Here is a 19,822-nt window from a genome sequence, read left to right as displayed (position 1 = left end):
AGAAAATGTTATATCTTTAAATTGTAATAACTGTATTTTATATGTCATGCTCCTGCCAGTTCTGTCTCTAACAGTAACTTCTGGGCGGACACAACAACTATTTTACATGAATTAACAAACCTCTGAGTGATACCTTTTTGGTGTAGTGGGAAGAGAACACCTTTTGCTCTGTCAAACAGACTTGTATTGAGCCCATGCAAATCCACTACGACACACTTGTTCTTGTTATATAGGTTCTCAGACCTGTATATAATCCTGAGTATGACTCACTCTAACCGAGAATTCTACAGCTTTGTTGTGAACTTCTGTCTCCACTGCGCAGTGAATAAAACTCATCTGAACCAGATCGAGAAGAAGTGCATTTTACCATATTGTTGGTGAAAATATGACCGTCGTAGGTGACGTAGATCATGCGGCTGCAGTAATGGCTTGTGAAGTTAATCTATACATTAAATATCTGTCCTCCCTGGAAACCGGTCACTATTGTAACTTGAATTGAGTCTGTGCTTCATGAAGGTTAAAACTGCAATTTGTAATGTAGTATGTTTTCTCTCTCAACAGCAACATCAAATGGAACTTCACAAAGGTAATTTGCTAAGTAGTTGGCACTGTCCCTTTTTTCTAAGAAGCATCTTCAGTAAAAAATACGATAAGTAAAATGCTAATATTTATGTTGTCTTCTTCAACAGTTTCTGATTAATAAAGAAGGACAAGTGGTGAAGAGATACGGGCCAACAGACGATCCCAGCGTAAGTTGCATGCTGTTAATTATGTTTCTGTTAATGCGTCAACTTGCTCATGATGGTGGTGCATACAATCATTCTTTCATTTAATTAGTCCTTTGTTAATCTTAACCTATAGGAGTTTGTTGCATTGTGCTTCAAAGTTTATGTTGATATAGAGAGAAAAAACTATATACATGGATGGATCAAAAGGGGAGAGGAACTGGTCATTAATAATCCATTGTACCGATTTTTGCCTTTTTATCCATATATGCAATTCAGATTTGTAGTGAACAGTACATATCTGTCCGTTGTGCTGCAATGGTCAAATGTTGACTTATTTCTCTTTGCAGGTGGTGGAGAAGGACCTGCCTACGTACCTGTAATACTGCTGTCTGACAAATGTGTTTGTTTGACTCCTGACCTCTCCCGTGGACTTCATGGTACTGGTGTGTGTTTGTCTGGACCAGTGACGGCCTGTCTGTAAACCCTACATTGGGAAAGGCAGGCCTGATGATCCCCAGCGTGCAACTAACTCCCAGAACACACCCATGCCAGACCCATAAGACCGTTTGAGAGGACATTAATTAGTTATACAAAGTAGAGACCATCACATCTTGCTTCAGACTAAGCCATTCCTCTTTCCAATACAAATACCATGTCGTCCTTTCTTAATGTTAAGTGACAAGTTTGTTCATGTGTCAATCTCCATTTATTGTAATGACAAAAGATGCCATATATTTAATAGATTTCTGAAAAGCTACTGATAATATTATTTCCACTTAACTTGCCGAAGGGTCCATGATTGTATCTGTAGCCCATGACTTGTCATGTGATGAAATTGGAAAATAAATGCTGTCCAGGACATTAATTTGTCAATTTACATGCACCTATTAAATAAATGAATTTGCTCACCTACTAGCTTCATGAATGGTTACTAAATTACTGTGGGGAAAAGAAAATGTTTATATTTTAAAGCTAATGCAAGGTTTTGCTCTGCAAAATGTAAACCACGTTTTAATTAGTGTTGGTAGTAATGCTTTCTATTGTGTCTTTTTAGTAAATTGCCCCATTCCATGTGTATGGGTTGATTTTTTATATCAAATACAGTGTGTTCTAAAACTTTTTTTTCTGGGTCTGTAATACAGGTATCCTACTAAATTCCCGGAAAGTTTCCTGGAAATGACTAATTGTATGGGGAAATGGATATTTACTGATATGTTTAAAACCAAAGTAGAGGATGATTACATTATTAATGTATCCATTGGAAAATCTGTATTTTGAGAGGTAAGCTTGCATGTTAACACATTTCAGTTTTTCTTTTAATGTCCCAGCTGAAACAAAAGAAAAGGTGATGTTAGTAATTAATAGGATTCAATCAATAGGAAGTGTACCAAAACAACTTGAAGACATCTCATAATTATAGCTTTTCTTATAACTTTGTGGTATTTTCATGACTTTTTTTTCCCTTGCAATTCTAATAATTATTTTATTGTCGAGGAGATAATAGTATGTAATGCTGACGTTCGTCCCCATTAAATGCAGAACCTTATCAAATGTGCCTACAATTAAAATGTCGAAATAGTATTTCCCCTTCCCAGCGCCATCATGTAGCCAATTAATGTTACTTTGGTCATATTGGGAAGATGATGCTGTCGCGGCTCGCGCATCAGCCGTTGCGTGAGAATGATGACGCTCAGTAGCGCCAGCGATGATCAGCATCGCTGGCTCCGACCGTGTGGCTGCGTTTGTCAATACCCAGCGACATGCATCATGAAAATGATGTAATAGTAGCACTAAATATTGAAGAAGGTGAAATGACAGGATTTCGGTATTGTTAAGAAACGCGCTCCGCCTCATTTTGTCCTCGCTAAGGAATGATATCGTCGGGAACAGACCTGGAGATGGACGGGAGGACTGCGGAAACCGGGGATAGCGGGAGGACGAGCGAGGAGGCTGCCGCCAGTCTCTGTTTACAGCTGGACCTGGGGGACACCGGTTCGTATGGCTTCCTTTAGCGTTGGCTCTTGTCGGTCAAATAGCCCCATCATGTTGGGGGTCCACCCAGCTGCTGCAAGAGCAGCTGCTCGTTGATGGAAGTTGGACATAGGTGGGCTGCATCCTGTCAATTCATCCTTTCTGATTATTAGATTTATTAGTATATTATTATATTCACCACGAACCCAGATGCAGAAAATTGTAGTTAGAGGAACCCAAGAGGTGGAAATGAATAATGAATTGCTTGGTTAGATAACAGTGTCAAGATTCAAGTTCCAGCTGCTGTTGTAAACGGCCCACAGTGGCTCAAAGCACGCTGGCACAACACAAGGTGCACATTAGGGATGTGTAACCTACTCACAGTCCCATTAGACCTCAAGACCAGCTGCTGGATACATGTTAGGTCCTATCTAAATGACTGTAGAGCTATTTATAAACACACACACACACACACACACACACACACACACACACACACACACACACATAGTAGTCATGTGTGTGTGTGTGTGTGTGTGGCATCAGCAGGAGCTATCTTTGTATGACATCATTTTGCTCTTCTCCTCAACCTCTTTTCAGTCTTCATAATTCATTCCACATCCCTCACTTTCTCTTCCTAGCTAAATCTGAAGAGTGCTTTCCATAATCTGATATGGAATTATAACATAAACCACCCACTAATCCCTTGTGTGGGTATCAATTTTAGGCATCGCTGTGGATGCCATGGCTAGAAATACAACACAACATGCATGACAGGTTTGTGATACATGTGCAAATGTTAATGAAGGAAAACAGATGTGATCCTGATCAGTTTATTAGGTCCGACGAGTTGTCTTTGTATGTGAATGCTCATGTGTACACGGTTTGTGCACACATGATTATTATTAAATCCACCAGATTATACATGTGTGCAGAGAGCCTCGGGGCATAAACATCTACTGCTGTGTTTAGTGTCACATTAATGTCACAGCAACCGGCCACCACTTTCTCAGCTGATAAGGGACATATCTAATCCTCTTTATCGCACACACACAGGCCTTAAGGCGTGTTTTCTTAACACAACACGTTTCACTGCAAAAATATCTAAATGACCTTTCTGTGAATGCATTCTAACACTTGCACGTTCATAAGCCATGGTACAAGTGGAGTGTTTCGCACATCAGAAATGCTCCAGTGTGTTTGTCCTGTTTGTTGCTTGCAGCTCAGTGGCACATTATTCCGGCCTGACCCTAATCCCACAGAGACTCTTTGTGTGTGCTCCTGCCCCGGGATACTCCTGGTCATTGTTCTGCCTGACAGGCTTTGATGCAGTGTTAATCTGCAGGTTACAGGTGTGGGCAGCCGCGTGTCACTACATCACAGTGCCCACAAGAAAACATGAAATTGTGGGGATCCACTCATTTTTGTTTGTGAATTCCAATTTGTATACCCTCTTCTTACATTTGTTCCATGTCCCAACAACCACTAGTTCAGACATTCATGGTGCCCAGAGGAGGGATTCTGTTGACGTTGGTGATCACCGGACTTTTCCTTTAGCACTATTAGATTCACGTTCACATTATTGTGAAAGGCATGAACAACTGCTGGATGGATTGCTATGACATTTAGTACAGATATCCATGTCCCGAGCATTGCAGCTGCTAAACATCAGCATGTTAGCGTTGTCATTGTGAGTGTTTTTGTATGCTGATGTTAGCATGCGGTTGACATAGCTGTATCTAAGAGCCACTAGTGCTGCATGCAGGCCAGCAACTATCTACTTCATCCTATATACAAGCAACGATAACCACATGTTATTGCTCACCAAGATATTCACCATTATGACAACAAAATTAAAAATGTGTTGCATGAGTCAGATATAATAAATAGTCCATTGTTTATTGTACGCAATCACTAAAGTAGGAGAGCATGCACATGCATGCTCTCTCTTTCTCTCTCTCTCTCTCTCTCTCTCTCTCTCTCTCTCGCTCTCTTTCAAAATAAAATATGCTGCATGTTAGTTTGGATTTTTAAGAATTCAGATTTTATGATTCTTTCATTTCGTTTGCATGTACTGACCGAAAACAACAAATAATTTGATCATGTATGATACTATTATTGCGTTCTGTCACAGTGATGGCAAGCTCTGCAACATCGGGTGCTGTACTTTCACATGGCTTAAAGATTCATTATCCGTGCTCTGTCAGCTCTACTTCCTTAATCTTCACCCTCACTCGACCTGAAATGTAGCACGATGATGTAAACCATTTAGTTGGTTTTTGAAGTACAATGAACGGTCTCTTTTCACATTTCCTGCTTTCTCTGCGTCCTTTAAACACAGTCACATACATACAAGGCCCAGTCTCGTCCTTCATGTAAAAGGGAAAGAATCTTCCTAATCCTCATGTGTGATTGGCCGACAATGTGACCTGAAGACTTTAGCCAATGACAGCACTGAGATTAGGGAGGAAGTCAATCCAATAGATTTTACCTTCCCGGTGCAAATCTCACTGATCCAGGAATAGAAAACACTGACTGCTCTCGGCCATGGTCTGACTACTGAATGTGTTTTTGGTTCAGCCAGAAATTTTGTTGCATGTCTTTTTGGATTAGAAAAACAATTGGTAACCTGTAGGCACGGAACTCCTCTGCTGGTGAGTTGACCGCCAATTGATTTGGAACAAGGTTAATGAAGTTACATTCGTATGAAAGTTGCCAAATTCTCTTCTAGCTGTATCTGTTGTAGTGAATGTATTGTGCATTTTCCTTGTTAAAAAAATTATATCCTAAAACGAGTAGCCTGAGTTGAGGGATGTGGATCTTTTGCCATGGAATATTATATGTGGAAAATGTTCTTTTCCCTGCACTTGAAGATATTAACTACATATTCTGTTTGTCTTGACATTATCCTTGGAGGGAAAAAAAAGTCTCAGATGGGATATTTTGTTTAATTAGTTAAGTAAAATAAAAAAATATGCCCTAATAAAAGGTTGAGTTTGTTGTGCTCCATGTCACGGACTCCTTATGATGCATACCCTCAATCTATCTTGGTAACAATCATCAAACCAAGTGTGTCTCTGATGCCAAAATTGCCAATGTCAAAATATGATTTGCTTTATCATACATAAGTAATGGACTGATGTGGACATTTCTCAAACTATTTCTCCTGCCCACTCTGTCTCTGTCCACAGATTCAGCCAAGAAGGCACAGCTAACCGAAGTGAGTCTCACCTGTCTCTGTTGCTTCCTTCTCTTTCCCTTCTTTCTATTATTGGTTTATTGCATTGTTCAATCCCTCACTTGTGAACCTATATCATGTACACATTTGCATTCCCCTTTTCTCTCTTTATACCAGATGCCGTCCCCATTCGGAGTTGGCCAATCCCATGAGAAAAAGATTGGCCATAGGAGGGTAGATGCCTCTGGAGAGACAACATATAAGAAGGTAGCCTCTCCTCTTCATCTGTCTCTCTGTTTGTCTTCATCTTTTGCCTTAAATACTTTTTGTAGGTTTGTTTGGTGTCACGATTTCATCAACTACGTTCCACCCACACCTGAAGGCAACACTTCTCTGTTGTTCTTTTCTCTGTTCTCCGCCTCCAGACTACCTCCTCTGCCTTGCAAGGGTCCATCCAGCTGGGTATTGGATACACTGTCGGCAACCTCAGCTCCAAGCCTGAGAGAGATGTGTTGATGCAGGACTTTTATGTGGTGGAAAGCATCTTCTTCCCCAGGTGCGTTTGTATGAGCGTGTGTTTATGTGAGGGCGAGTGTGTGGCAAGTAATACACCTTTTTTATCTTCTGTAACTCTTCCTGTCGGCCCCATCTTGCTCCATACAGTGAAGGCAGTAACCTCACTCCAGCCCACCACTACCCAGACTTTAGGTTTAAAACCTACGCCCCTGTGGCCTTCCGCTACTTCCGAGAGCTGTTTGGGATCCGACCAGATGACTACCTGGTGAGATGTTTATTTTTTCTGATGACTGGTGCTGCATTGTCAGTAATGTAATGTCTTATAATGAGCTGTGTAACTGAAATGTAGACTCTATATAACAGAACATATGTCAGTCTATGTTATAAAGCATCAGAAGTGAAGTGAATATTTACACGGCATACATAATTATTTGCCTCAGAACGCCTTACCAATAGTCATATTATCATATTATTGAACTGGTCAACTGGCCAGTTCATAATATTATTTGCATAATTGGATTAGAGCCAAGTACATTTATATTACAATGTTCATGTCTATGACCAGAAAAAGAAAGATCTAATAATATTTAAGATTTTTTGTCTCCAGATTCTAACCAACTTGAAATATTGCTGAGGTGTAAAAAACCTACGCCTACAACCTACAATTCTTGCTCGTGCATTGGTATTCAGCAAGATGAGGGTGAATGTTACATTAAAATGAATAACTTCACTGTAGAAACTAATCCTGCATTCAGATGTAAAAGTCATAGTACAGTTTACATTCTTTGCACTCACACCCAATACGCCTTTTTGTACTTACTAATGTTTACACACTTGCACTTTGAAAGAAAGTTCCCTTTTTGCTGCTGGTGAGCAATGCCATGTGAGTGGGTGGATGTATTAGTCTTTTGGTTGAAAGCTTTATTGGATCCAACATTAACAGTGCTTTGCAGCACTACAGTGCCAATGAAGTATTAAAGCCAGGATGAAATTATCACCTCTCATTAAACAAACCTTTACCAAAAGAACATTGGTTCCTCTAACAGGCAGAATAAGATTAGACATTGATAAAGTCTGCTTTTTTGACGGTTGTATGTAGAAATACTCTTTTTAGAGAGTGGGGTAGTGTCAGGCTTTAGTTTTTGATTTACATCTTTGTTCCTCTGTGCCTGTGCTCTGTTTAGTATTCTATATGTAATGAGCCACTGATCGAGTTGACAAACCCAGGAGCTAGTGGCTCGATATTCTACGTGACCCGCGATGACGAGTTCATCATCAAAACTGTTCAGCACAAAGAGGCAGAGTTTCTTCAGAAACTCCTCCCTGGATACTATATGGTAAGTAAAGCCGAGCCCTTCCCACATCAGAATCAATTCAATAGCCGTTTCCAAATGGTTTAGCGTTTTGCTGTGTGGGATGTTTGTGCAGCACCTGAAACTTCTAGTCATGTTAATCCTCTTTATCCTAACCCCTGGCGTTGTCCCCGGTCAGCAGTGACGCCAGCAGTTGACTTTGTAAAAGAGATATTGTACCTGACCGAGACCTGGGCTAAGTTCTCCTTAATAGGTTAAGCATGCAACCAGTGGAGACACACAAGTGTTGGCTGAGGCTTGTGGAAAGATCATGATGTCCTCCAGGTGCATGGTACTGAGTCTGGAACACATGGAACTAAATGCCTTATTCATGTAATTCTCCCTGTCTTTTCCTCTATGTCTGCTGCATGAACTCCAGAACTTGAACCAGAACCCACGTACTTTGCTGCCAAAGTTTTTTGGCCTCTACTGCGTCCAGTGCGGAGGCAAGAACATCAGAGTTGTTGTGATGAACAATATTTTACCATGCTCTGTACGCATGCACCTCAAGTTTGATCTAAAGGGCTCCACATACAAGAGGCGAGCATCCAAGAAGGAAAGAGAGAAGTCCAAACCCACTTTTAAAGACCTGGACTTTCTGAACGACGTTCCTGAAGGCCTCACTCTGGATCAGGACACATACGGCGCTCTGGTGAAAACTCTGCAGAGAGACTGTCTGGTGAGAAAAGAAGAGAAAATAGTATTTTGTAGAAGTAGATTAACACTGAGCATTTTATTTTAACAAAGCAGCACAGATGATAACAAACACTCACACATCAACTATTCAACTGTTTGCTCAGTAGTATAGAGGAAGAGAAGAGAGAGAAAGTACATTTTGCATTTTTATGCATGTGTGAACAAAATGTAATATGTCATTTTGAAATATCACATGTATGTTTCATGTCAGGTTCTGGAAAGTTTTAAGATTATGGACTACAGTTTGCTGCTGGGGGTCCACAACAAAACCCAAGCCAAGCGAGAGCACCAGTCTCAGGGATCACCTGCAGCAGGTGGGGACGAAAAGAAGCGTGCAGCTCAGAGAGCCTTGTATTCCACGGCCATGGAGTCTATACAGGGAGGCTCCACATGCAGGGACACACTGGACCATGATGACACGTTAGTCACCATTTATAACCTTTGACCTGTTTTCCCTTATCATCACATTGCATTTACAAATTATGTTAATGTTCTTCTGTCTGTCTGTAGTATGGGTGGTATTCCAGCTATGGGGAGTAAAGGAGAGCGCCTCCTGCTCTTCATTGGAATCATTGACATCCTACAGTCCTACAGGTAGGCCTAAAAACTAAAAACCTTTGGAAGTTAAAGGAGCCATGTATTATATGCAGGGGGGAGAGTAGTTGGCATGTTTGCGCACGCATAACGCTTTACTTTCATTAGTATTAGAAGATTTTGGAAGCTGCATTCATATGGTGTTGGAATAACTGGAAAATGAGTTTCCGACTGGGAAAAATGAATGTGAACGCCCCTCCTGCAAGTTGGAACAAGAACTCCAAAACAGCTGACGTGTTTTAAGCAATAAAATACAACACATCTACTTTGTAATGTCTATGGTGTTACCGCATTGTGACTTAAAGCTCAAGAAGACACTGAAGTCGGAAGAACGACTTCCCAACTTAGGCTATGGCCAATGCACCAGTGGCCAGTGTGAGTGTGTTTTTAATCCGTGCTGGCTGCCTTTCAAAAACGGTTAGCCTACTGCTGTCAAACGTCAACTTCTGCTGCAGCTGTCTGTCTGATATTGAGTGCTGTGAGTTTGGGCAGGCAGTTGTTTCTTGTCAAAATAATTTAATGTTCCACGATTTTCCATTTTATTCTAACGACACGGACAGCAGGTCAAACACATTATGCACTTCTGTAACTCTGGCGACATTTGCTGGCATAAACTTGTGCATCTTTACTGGTCAACTGTTTGAATTTAGTTGTAATTCAACACAGAGAAAGAAATTATTATGATTTTGAAAGTTTTGTCAACATTTTGTCACTAATTATTCGGCTGCACTTACACCATTTAAATAAATAATTTGCTCTACATGACGTCAATTGTTTCTAATGCCTTACACAGGTGTGACATTTACAAGGTTGCTTTAAATTTAAAAACTGAAAGATTATACGTTTTTTCCAGCATAAGAAAGCTTTCTAAGGTTCCCAGAATGTCAGACGTCTTCACCCTGAACCTCTACTGCCTCCTCAGTCTGATGTACTGTGTAAGGTTGCTCTCGTAATCAGTCTGCCCTTCATCGGGTTTTTCAGGACACATTAAATGACAAGGATTTTTCTCTGGCTTCAAAGTCAGGAAATGATTAGTTTTAGGCAGACAGTAATCCAGGCATTATGTGTCTGCAAGGAATATTAATAGATGGAGTGAGATCATAAGGGAAAAAGCAATCCCAGACTTGTCAGATTGTTTTCAATCAAATAATAATGGAGGAGACACATAACAGCTATTAAAGTGGCAATCCTTAAGATTTCAGATTTTTTTATTTGATTGAAAGCAAAGAATTGTGCTTTGAGTTTACTCAAAGCACAATTCTTTGCCTTGAGTCTTTGGCTGTATACAAAATCCCAGGTATTTAAGCACATCAGCATTGTGAGTGTGGCTGTAGCCTCTGATTTCAGGTAACCACATAAGTCACGGAATGTGTTTAACTAAATAATTCAATTGTTTTGTCTGATAGAATGATCAAGAAACTGGAGCACTCTTGGAAGTCCCTCATCCATGACGGGGTGTGTAGCTTTCACATAACTCATATCTTATGTAATGTAATAGTCTGTATCCAAGCAAAACAAACCTCACCTTTTATTTTATTTTACCATATTTTGTCACTATGTCTGTCTTTTATGTATGACGTTTAGTACATTGATGGCATTCTGTTTAAACAGTGTGACATTATTCAAATTATGTATTTTTTTGTATCGCCCCTCAGGACACAGTGTCAGTTCACAGACCTAGTTTCTATGCTGACAGGTTCTACAAATTCTCTAGCACCATCGTCTTCAAGAAGAGCAGCTGTGAGTTTCCAAATGTGCATGGGCCATATACTCCTGCAGTGTGTTATGTTTGATGACAACAATGCCAATAAGGCATACTTTTTTGGTTTTCCTATTAATTACATTTATATTTTACTTTGTGGAATGAGAGCAAACGTAAACTATCTTTTACAGCATTGCGGTCGTCTCCATCTAAGAGAGGACGAGGGGCTCTCTCCATGTCCAAGTCCAGCGCAGGAACTGGTTCAGCTGGGCAGCGTCCTTCACTGAGTGATGAGAGGCAGGACAACCTGGACGACTTCGACAACCTTCGAGAAGTTCGCAGCTTCCCCATGCTGGAGGACAATGGTAGTTAAATTCTTGTAAACTTTTACTTGTCCAGGATGATACACAGATATATTAAACACAGGCTTTATTAAAGGTTGCTGTTTTTCTTTCAAAGTAAAAAGTAGATGCTTTTCAATATGAAAGATTGTTTGATGTTGCCATCATAAAAGCTAGTGAGGAAATGCCCATGCAACATACTAGTGCTGCTTGAATAAAATAGTAGAAAATAAACAGTGAACTTATGAGTGCTGGTTTTCCCTTGTTATGGTGAGCCTTTAATGATCCATGTGGACAAATGCAGCAGCACTATAGTAACAACAGAATAAAAGAATAAAAGGTAAACAAATAACCGATCAAGACTAGATATGTATTGACATATGTAATGATAATGTATTACATTGTAGTTTTATATTAGGTGTAGGAGCATGCATTATTCATTGCTCACATCAACACTCATAAAGGGGGTAAGAAAGGAACAGAATGTGACCATGTGAAGTAAAAGTTATGGAAGCAATCCACATCCTTGTAAATCTGATTTTGTTTAGACAATCAATTCAGTTTATTGTTTTCGTAGTATATTTTCATCTCTTATATTTAATTATCTCTTGGTTAATTTTGCCTATCAGGGAGAGAGCCACCCTGCACTCCTCCTTCCTTTGAAGACGCTACCACAGCTTCTATTGCCACCACTCTCTCCTCTAACAACTCCTTACCCACAACCCCCTTCGATACTCCAGAGCATCCACGCTACAGGAGACAAATGCTTTCCCCAAGTGTGGCCAGGTGAGAATAATCGTATGAATATGCAATGATGCATCTATAATGATGATATTTTGTGGAAAAAAATAATGTACTGTGTGCGCTGTTCTTTCCTACTGATTTCACACCATTTATTGTCCTGTGTACTTGCAGGGCACAGAGAGAGGTAGTTGAGGTTCATGAGGAAAAACAGGACACAATTACAGTAGAGGTGGAGCTCAGGTACACATGCATAAAACAATACCATAGTACAGCGTTCATAGCAGCCTGTGCAACAGTATTTTAACATTGTTCTTTGTCTTCATACAGTAAAATCCCAAAGAGCACTGAGCTCACACAGATGACAGAAATGACCTCTCCCAGCCATCTGTCACCTGACCACCAGCTCCATGCCACCGCCTCATCCACCCCTCCCTCTCTTAGTCCATCCTCAGCATATTCCTCCTCCACTCTTCCTTCTTCCTTTGTGTCTTCCTCCTCCGCTGCTCAATCAGCTAGCCAGTCATCCTCCACACTTGCTTCATCCATCTGTCCATCCACAAAACCACTCACTTCTCCTGTCGCTGCTCAGTCTTCCACTCTTTCTTCTCCAATCTCTCAGTCAGCTGCTCAATCCAAACTTCTCACTTCAGCTCCAGACACCTCCACCCTCCCACCTGGCTCAGCATTTACTCCCATCTGCCCTGCATCTTCTCACTCCTCCACCCAGAGCTCTTCCCCCCATCTCCCCTCAACTCCTCCCTCCTCCCTCCCTCCAAGCCCCCAGGTGCCTCAGCAGGCGCTGCAAACACCGTGCAATCAGCTGTCTGTGTCCAGCAGCCACAACTCGTTGGATGGAGAGGTGCAGGTGTCTGACATCTACTTTGTAAGTCAGCATTATCTCGTGTCAGGGCTTCTCATGTTTTTTATTTGTGCAGAGGATGTTAAAACATGTCAAGTAGTAAAACAAAAAAGAATGAACTGAAAGCTGAACCACCATACGCCTAAAACAGACAAAATAAGTAATGCAATTCTCACCTATTTTGAAGAGGCTTTCTCTGTAACAAAGAAACATGATTTTATTTGGATCTGATGTAACAATACACATTCTTATTCAGTAAATTGGAGAAAGCTCTCTTTGGTTTGGTTTTGTTGACGGTCCTCTTCCAGACAGTAAAGATAATTTCCCTTCTCCTGTTTTTCTTTGATCCACTGGGTCTCTCACAGTGGCCCAGTCAGGACAGCGTGGTAGAGTTATGATGGTGAGGGTGGGAGGAAGGGATGGTGTGTGTGTGTGTGTGTGTGTGTGTGTGTGTGTGTGTGTGTGTGTGTGTGTGTGTGTGTGTGTGTGTGTGTGTGTGTGTGTGTGTGTTGCAGTGTGCACGTACTATGGGGTTGCTCTCGCTGTCCCAAACGCTTTTATCCAAAGCACGAGGCTGTCATAGTTCATGCAACACTAGGTTTGTCTTTCCTGCAGAGCATGATGTTTCGATATCTATATTCTGCATTCATGGTTCATGTCAGCGTCTCTCCATAATCCTCTCTCTCTCTCTGTTTGAATATGTTTTTACATTATAAAATTCGTTCTCCATTTTCCACTTTCTTTCTTCACTCTCCTCGATCACAACTGCTTTTCTCTTCTCACATCTTCCCTCATAGTTCTCCTCCACTTTGTAATAATTCATGCATTTCCCTTAATTTTCCTGTGCACACATTATATGCATTTGTTTGTTCATTTTCGTGTGTGTCGTGTCCATCCACCCATCAGTATGCAGATGGCAGATATTGGGTGTACTCTCCTGTTCTTGGCCGTCGTAAGCTAAACTCTAGCTTGAGTTACAATGTAAGTCACCACCAAAGTAGTCAGAGTCATTTGTTCCCTGTTCCATCGCATTACTGGACACTGTGTCCTTGGGACTGTCAGCACCGCTGCTATGGATCTTCAGAAGTAGTTAAAAGTAAAGTTACAATGCATTTATTTTCCCACATCATTTATTTAGCGTCAAATACTGCAAAAAAGACATTGCATATTAATAACTCCAGCTTCTGAAGGGCCATTGTATGCATTTAAATGGAGCATGCATCTTTATGTAACAGTGATTTAACTGTAGCTAGCTTGTATTGGCTTTGTGCTTTAAGCGATCCATCAAGCTTTTGCCCTGAAGCACTCAGGTACAAAGATTAATATTATCAGTGCTTGGCTAGAATAAAATCTTCCTTTCTGACAATGGTAATCACCTGTTTATTCAAATGAATTCTTTTTTACATTTTAAAGCCCCTGAAAACATGGTTTCAATTATTGAGTATTTTTTTTATACAACATTGAATATCCATTAATTACCAGTTTTACCATCAAAAACATATCTGCTTCATCTGGATGGGCAGATGTGTTTGATCACATGGGCAATCTGAGCAAATAACCCCAAACTGTCATCAGATTAGTGCACAGAGGTGTGTGTGACATCACCTATTTTAGAATTTTAGAATTTAGAAAAGGCAAACTAAACATATAAATTAAGACATTTCTTATGTGTAAGAACCAAAACCGCTCTGACTTTGACAGAAAATTGTGTGTCTATCGATGATCCCATCTGTCAGGACAAGAAGCTGATTGGGAAAATATGATTTTGGGGTCTTTGAAGTAAACCAGAATATCCAGATTATATCATCCCTTCTGAGAATCTGTAGATTTCCCTTAGCAAATTGTCCTTTTAAACAGTAATCCTAGGTTGACCGTGAGCACTCTGTGCATCTCGGTGCCCCAAACTGTTAAATGGTACCGGGTTGCTCTAAACCATTCAGTATTGTGGGGAATTTATTTATAAATGATTCTTTCCCCCATTCCTCTTCTAATTGTTCTCCTCTTGTCTCCTCTCTTCTTCTGCTGCCCTCTGCTGCCTGTATTTGATCACAGCAGACTCAGGAGGATCGGGGCTGGGTGTACTCTCCTCTGCACTTCAGCTCAGAGCCCAGAAGGGGCTCAGACGGGGAGAGCGAGACAGTAAGTAGACAGCTCAGTAATTATTCATCATCAACTCACAGAACAGAAGAATTAAGTGAATTAACTGCATTTTTTGCTATTCTGTCAGAATTTCTCCTACTCATGCTTTATTTCTCTCCCTCTCTATTTGTCTCTCAGTAACTCACAGTGGAAATAGCAGTGATGGGCGGAGCCAGAGGCTGTCCCCATATACAGAAGCTGTGAGGTTTTAATAACAAAGCCACCAGGACACTATGAGGATTAATGCTAGTGTCCCAGGCTGCATGTGGGAGCTTGCTTTGTCAACAGAGACTAAAAGAATGAACTTAGAAGCTTCAAGTATACAACAATACAATTATGCATACACTCACAGAAATTAAAATGAACATACATACATAACATTGTATGGGGGGAAAAAAATCACATAACATCAATTCCTGGACAATCTGACTGATATCAAGCAGATGAATAAGGATGAATCACATGGTTATTAGCTGAGTGACACTGTGAATGGGGGCTGTTAAGTCAGGTATGTAGCAGCGCTGTGGAGGATTGTCGTGTTCATGAGTCACGCTGCACTAGGCCAGCTCTGGCTATGCAATTTGGACATATGTATTATTGATTTCTCTTTTTGATTAACTACTTCACAGTTTGTTCATGCATTAATTTTTCACTACAAAGCTGTATATAATTTTATTTTAGCACTTTATCAATGTACATGTGGCTGAAATTGTATTTGTCTGGTCATCAATTATTGTTTAAAACACTCGAGCACAGTTAATGTGTTATGTGCTGTGTATGCACAGTGTTCTGTTTTTCCAGGGTTGTGTGGTCCACCTAAGAAACTTTAATCTGACAATGAATGGTTGTTTTCAAAATGCCTTATTGACAAACTCATTTTCATAACTGTTTTTAATATTTTGGTCACTTGTAATCATTTCAAAATAACTAAAATATATATAATACAGAGTATTTTATTGTGCGTAAATACCAAATATCTAAAGAGCAGTTAAAAAATATAGAGACCATGTATTTACGCGTCTTCAGGATTTAGAACCAAAAGATCAACAGCGAACAAATAAAAAAATAAAAAAATCTTTTGTAAATGATAGATAAATTGTGTGTGCGCTTAAGCATATGCATGTCAGTTTATACGTGCCCTTACGTCTCAGTGTGCGCATGTGTTTGCATGCATATTGATGTGTGATTGGAAGACATTCTGTCCTGCCTATTTGTCAAATCGTCAAAAGCTGTACCTTCCATTTGTTGTAATAGGCCATGAAAGTCTGAACCAGCTACAAGCACGTTGGCTGTGTGAGAATATGGGAATAGTCTTCTGACTGAATTAACCATAAAAGACCAAATTAACCAAACTGAGCAAAACTGAAACAACCTCAGATTTTATACAGTTTGGTAAGAACATACATCTACTGTTACCACAGACAGTTCCTCCCTTCTTCCATACATGAGGATCAACCAGATTGACATGTCATCAGGCTTCCTGACTGGGTCGATACGCACTGCTGTAACATATGACTGTATTATTTGAGTCTGCTGAAGTTAACATGCCTGTTTGTAGGCAACATTGTTTGTAGCTGATCACTGTGTTAAAGAAAATAAATTGTATCGTGTGAAAGAAAGAATATATTTTGACTGTCAAATGTTATGTGCATAACTAATCCACTAGATGGTACTACAATGTCTCAGAAAGGAAGTGTAGTTCCTAATGCTGCACCATCTTACAGTCTTGAACTATTTCCTTAGTTGCACTGTAAAATGAAATTACACAAAAGCATATGCCAGTATTTAAGCTGTTTATATGCCATACATATTTTTATTCTGTTCATGATAGACCTATCGTGAACAGCCCCCCCGAGGTGACAGTGACATTTAAACACTCACAAACGTAATGAAATTAAATTGTGATTGCTATAGTGGTGTTGGCCTTTTATTTATCTACAGAGACATTGCTTTTAAAAAAATACACTAGAATAAAACAGTATGGCTCAATATGGCTTTAACTAAAACAAGCCTCTGGGATCTTAGCCATCGTAATACATATGCACACACACACACACACACACACACACACACACACACACACACACACACATATATATACATATATATATACATATATATATACATATATATATATATATATACGTATATATATATATGTATACATATATATATGTATACATATATATACGTATATATATATATATATATATATATATATATATATATATATATATATATATATATATATATATATATATATATATATATATATATATATATATATATGCACACATTGACATACAGAAAAAGGAAAACAGAAGAGAATACAGGCGCTGTAGTCCCCTGAAGGAGACATTAAAGTTAGCTCAGTGTGCGCTCACTGTATTCCTCTGCATGTGCATTTGTGTGCGGGTGCACATACATTGCTCTGTGCTTTATTTGTAAGCCAGTGTTGCGAATGTCACTCAGGGTGACAAGTCAGCCATGTCGGGCCATGATGGAATGTGTGATAGACAAGGATCAGCGCCCACGTGACCAATTGTCCTGGAATGAAATTGTTTTCCACAACCTCTTTTTGTCCTTCTTCCTCGGAAAACACCTAATCCTTTTGCTCCTTCTCTTTCCTCCCCAATGTCCTCCCTGATATTGAGTCAGGCGGCTTTTCCTTCCACAGTTCAATGGTGCCAGTGATCAACTAAGGTAAATAATTGTTAAAGGGTATGTTATATTCTAATATGCTTATCAGTACATTTCATGAAAAGATCTGTGTACCCAAAACTTGAAATATACAGTATCTTATTCATCCCATAGTTGTCCAAAAATAACAAAAAATTTGCCAAACTGTAGTATTACTTCATTACGATGAACATGGGCAGTGTAATTTAATGCATGGATACTAACTATGCATAAGTATCAACTCCACTTGTGAGTAACATTTGCTAAAACCACAGTGACCGGCTGTAAGGTATCTTTTGGACTTGTGTTTTTCTTTTTACCTCAAGGGTTTCAGGCTGGGAAAGGTCAAATGAAAAAAAAAAAAGTCCTATTATAGTACGTCTTAAACAATCATATAGTATGCAGTTTAAAAAATAAAAAAATGTCACAATATAGTATGCTATAAAAATCCTAAAGAAATTATAGCAAAGCGTGTCATGAAAAAGTCATAGTATCGTATCCAATAAAACATTAGAACGTTTTATCTTAATATATAATATAATAATGTAATTTAATATAATTATAAAAAAGTATGATAAATCACTTAGTGTAGTATGTCATATAAATGTAATCTAAAATGTATGTAATTTCAAACTATTGTAAGTATGTCATAAAAAGTTAAGAAAAAGTAATAATATGATGTTCTATAAAAACATTTTCAATAAAATACAATTGCGATAAAAAGTAATATTTTGGTCTGCCATGGATTATTTCATGAATAGTGAAGCATATCATAACAATACATGTCATAGTAGAGTATCTCAATTAATTTTCAGAAATAATGTTTGTCGTAAAAAAGTAATTGTTTAGTATACCATGAAAAATTTGATAAAAAAAAGTATAGTATATAGAAGAGGAAACAAATCAAATCAAGTTTCTGTAAAATCTCTGTGAAAGATTGATGAGATGAGATGGAATTTTATATATGGATAAGCGGCCACTTAAACATTTCCAAAAAACTTCCTTGCAACACTTATTGCCAGTGTGCCATTGGTTGAAACATTGCGTGTCTACGCTCGCTTTAAGCATCAAAGTCAAGGTGCCATGGTGGCATCCGATCTACTGTACATGGTCCTTTCTGGGAGGTTGCATGTCCACCTGAGGCTGCTCTGGTTTCCTCCCACAGTCCAAATGCATGCATGTCAGCTGGATTGAAGACTATATGAGATATGAATGTATTTTTATGTTTCTGCTCCTCCCCCAGCTTTCTGCTGAGTACATGCTGGGAGAGGCATCAGAAACCTGTGACTTTAAAAAGTACCATCATGGTTATCAAATGAGAACTTTAGAAATATGATGTTATGGTAAGACTTTATGGTAAGAAACATCAAGAAGCGGCAGCATTTGTACATCTGAAACGGCCTGTTGCAAAGATGAGCTTTCATCTGCAGGACACATAAACAAATGTCTTTGTTCTTTCAAAGGACAGGGGGGCGAAAGCCACAACAAACAGGCCAGTGTGTGTGTGTGTGTGTGTGTGTGTGTGTGTGTGTGTGTGTGTGTGTGTGTGTGTGTGTGTGTGTGTGTGTGTGTGTGTGTGTGTGTGTGTGTGTGTGTGTGTATGAAGAAGAGATGGGAAAGAGGAGATGGTGTTAGAGAGAGCAGCGAGAGCAGAGAGATCAAAGCAGGGGGTATGTTTTTGAATCTCTGTGTGGGAGGTGGAGCCTCACCTACCCAGAATGCCTTGCTTCACTTCTACTGGTTTATTACGATATCTCTATACAATCATCTCCAGCTATTCTCAGAGAAAACTGTTACTCGGTGTGAACCAGCAGTCGACCTCTGATCTGTGATAGTAAAGCTCCATCTCCCACACGCCTCAACACGTGTATGTCAAGCTGTATTCAAAGTAAAACATCTACAACATATCAACATACTCTCATCTTACTACCCAAGTAAACTACCACTAAATTGGATCAGATCCCACCCCCCATTCTCCCAGACACATGAGGGAATTGACGTGTCGCTTTTTAACTGAGCATGAGAAGCTGCATCCAGATGTCTATCTGTCCACACAGGGAACGTTGTGGCCTCTCACACACAGATGAAAAGCCATAAACGTCTCTGTGTTGCGTTGTCAGTGTCTTAAGGCAGTGTTTATCTTTGGCAGGCTGAAGAAAACAAAGCTATCGATTTCTAATCCTAATCCCCTTCTACTACGTCTCTCCTATTGATCATCTATCCATCATTAATGAGATGGAGAGATAGAGGAATGGAGGGCTGATGAAGGGCAAAACTTTCCCTGCTGGTGCTTTTTTGTCTTTACCCATCTCTTTTCAATCGG

At 39.6% G+C, this 19,822-nt stretch overlaps 2 protein-coding genes across 2 annotated transcripts in view; both read left to right on the top strand.

Annotated features, from left to right (window-relative positions):
- LOC306737524 (phospholipid hydroperoxide glutathione peroxidase-like) overlaps nucleotides 1-1,640 on the top strand; it is a 4,368-nt gene extending 2,728 nt beyond the window's left edge. Inside the window, exons 5-7 of the mRNA XM_079219257.1 lie at nucleotides 562-586; nucleotides 690-749; nucleotides 1,076-1,640. Coding sequence (XP_079075383.1) covers nucleotides 562-586; nucleotides 690-749; nucleotides 1,076-1,108 — 118 coding nt within the window. The 3' untranslated portion in view covers nucleotides 1,109-1,640. The remainder of the gene's footprint in view (nucleotides 1-561; nucleotides 587-689; nucleotides 750-1,075) is intronic.
- Nucleotides 1,641-2,626: 986 nt separating this feature from the next.
- LOC306740090 (phosphatidylinositol 4-phosphate 5-kinase type-1 gamma-like) lies at nucleotides 2,627-15,130 on the top strand (the record flags this gene model as incomplete). Its single annotated transcript, XM_079222201.1, has 18 exons — nucleotides 2,627-2,720; nucleotides 5,891-5,919; nucleotides 6,055-6,144; nucleotides 6,303-6,433; nucleotides 6,541-6,658; nucleotides 7,578-7,730; nucleotides 8,125-8,424; nucleotides 8,653-8,861; nucleotides 8,952-9,035; nucleotides 10,442-10,490; nucleotides 10,691-10,775; nucleotides 10,929-11,102; nucleotides 11,708-11,864; nucleotides 11,994-12,062; nucleotides 12,150-12,705; nucleotides 13,588-13,662; nucleotides 14,734-14,820; nucleotides 14,959-15,130. The coding sequence occupies 18 exons, from the start codon at nucleotides 2,627-2,629 to the stop codon at nucleotides 14,959-14,961; spliced, it is 2,463 nt and encodes an 820-aa protein (XP_079078327.1). The 3' UTR covers nucleotides 14,962-15,130.
- Nucleotides 15,131-19,822: the final 4,692 nt, after the last annotated feature.

The sequence above is a fragment of the Taurulus bubalis genome (genome assembly GCF_910589615.1).
Source record: "Taurulus bubalis genome assembly, chromosome: 1".
NCBI lineage: Eukaryota > Metazoa > Chordata > Actinopteri > Perciformes > Cottidae > Taurulus > Taurulus bubalis.
This window is presented reverse-complemented; position numbering and strand designations above follow the sequence as displayed.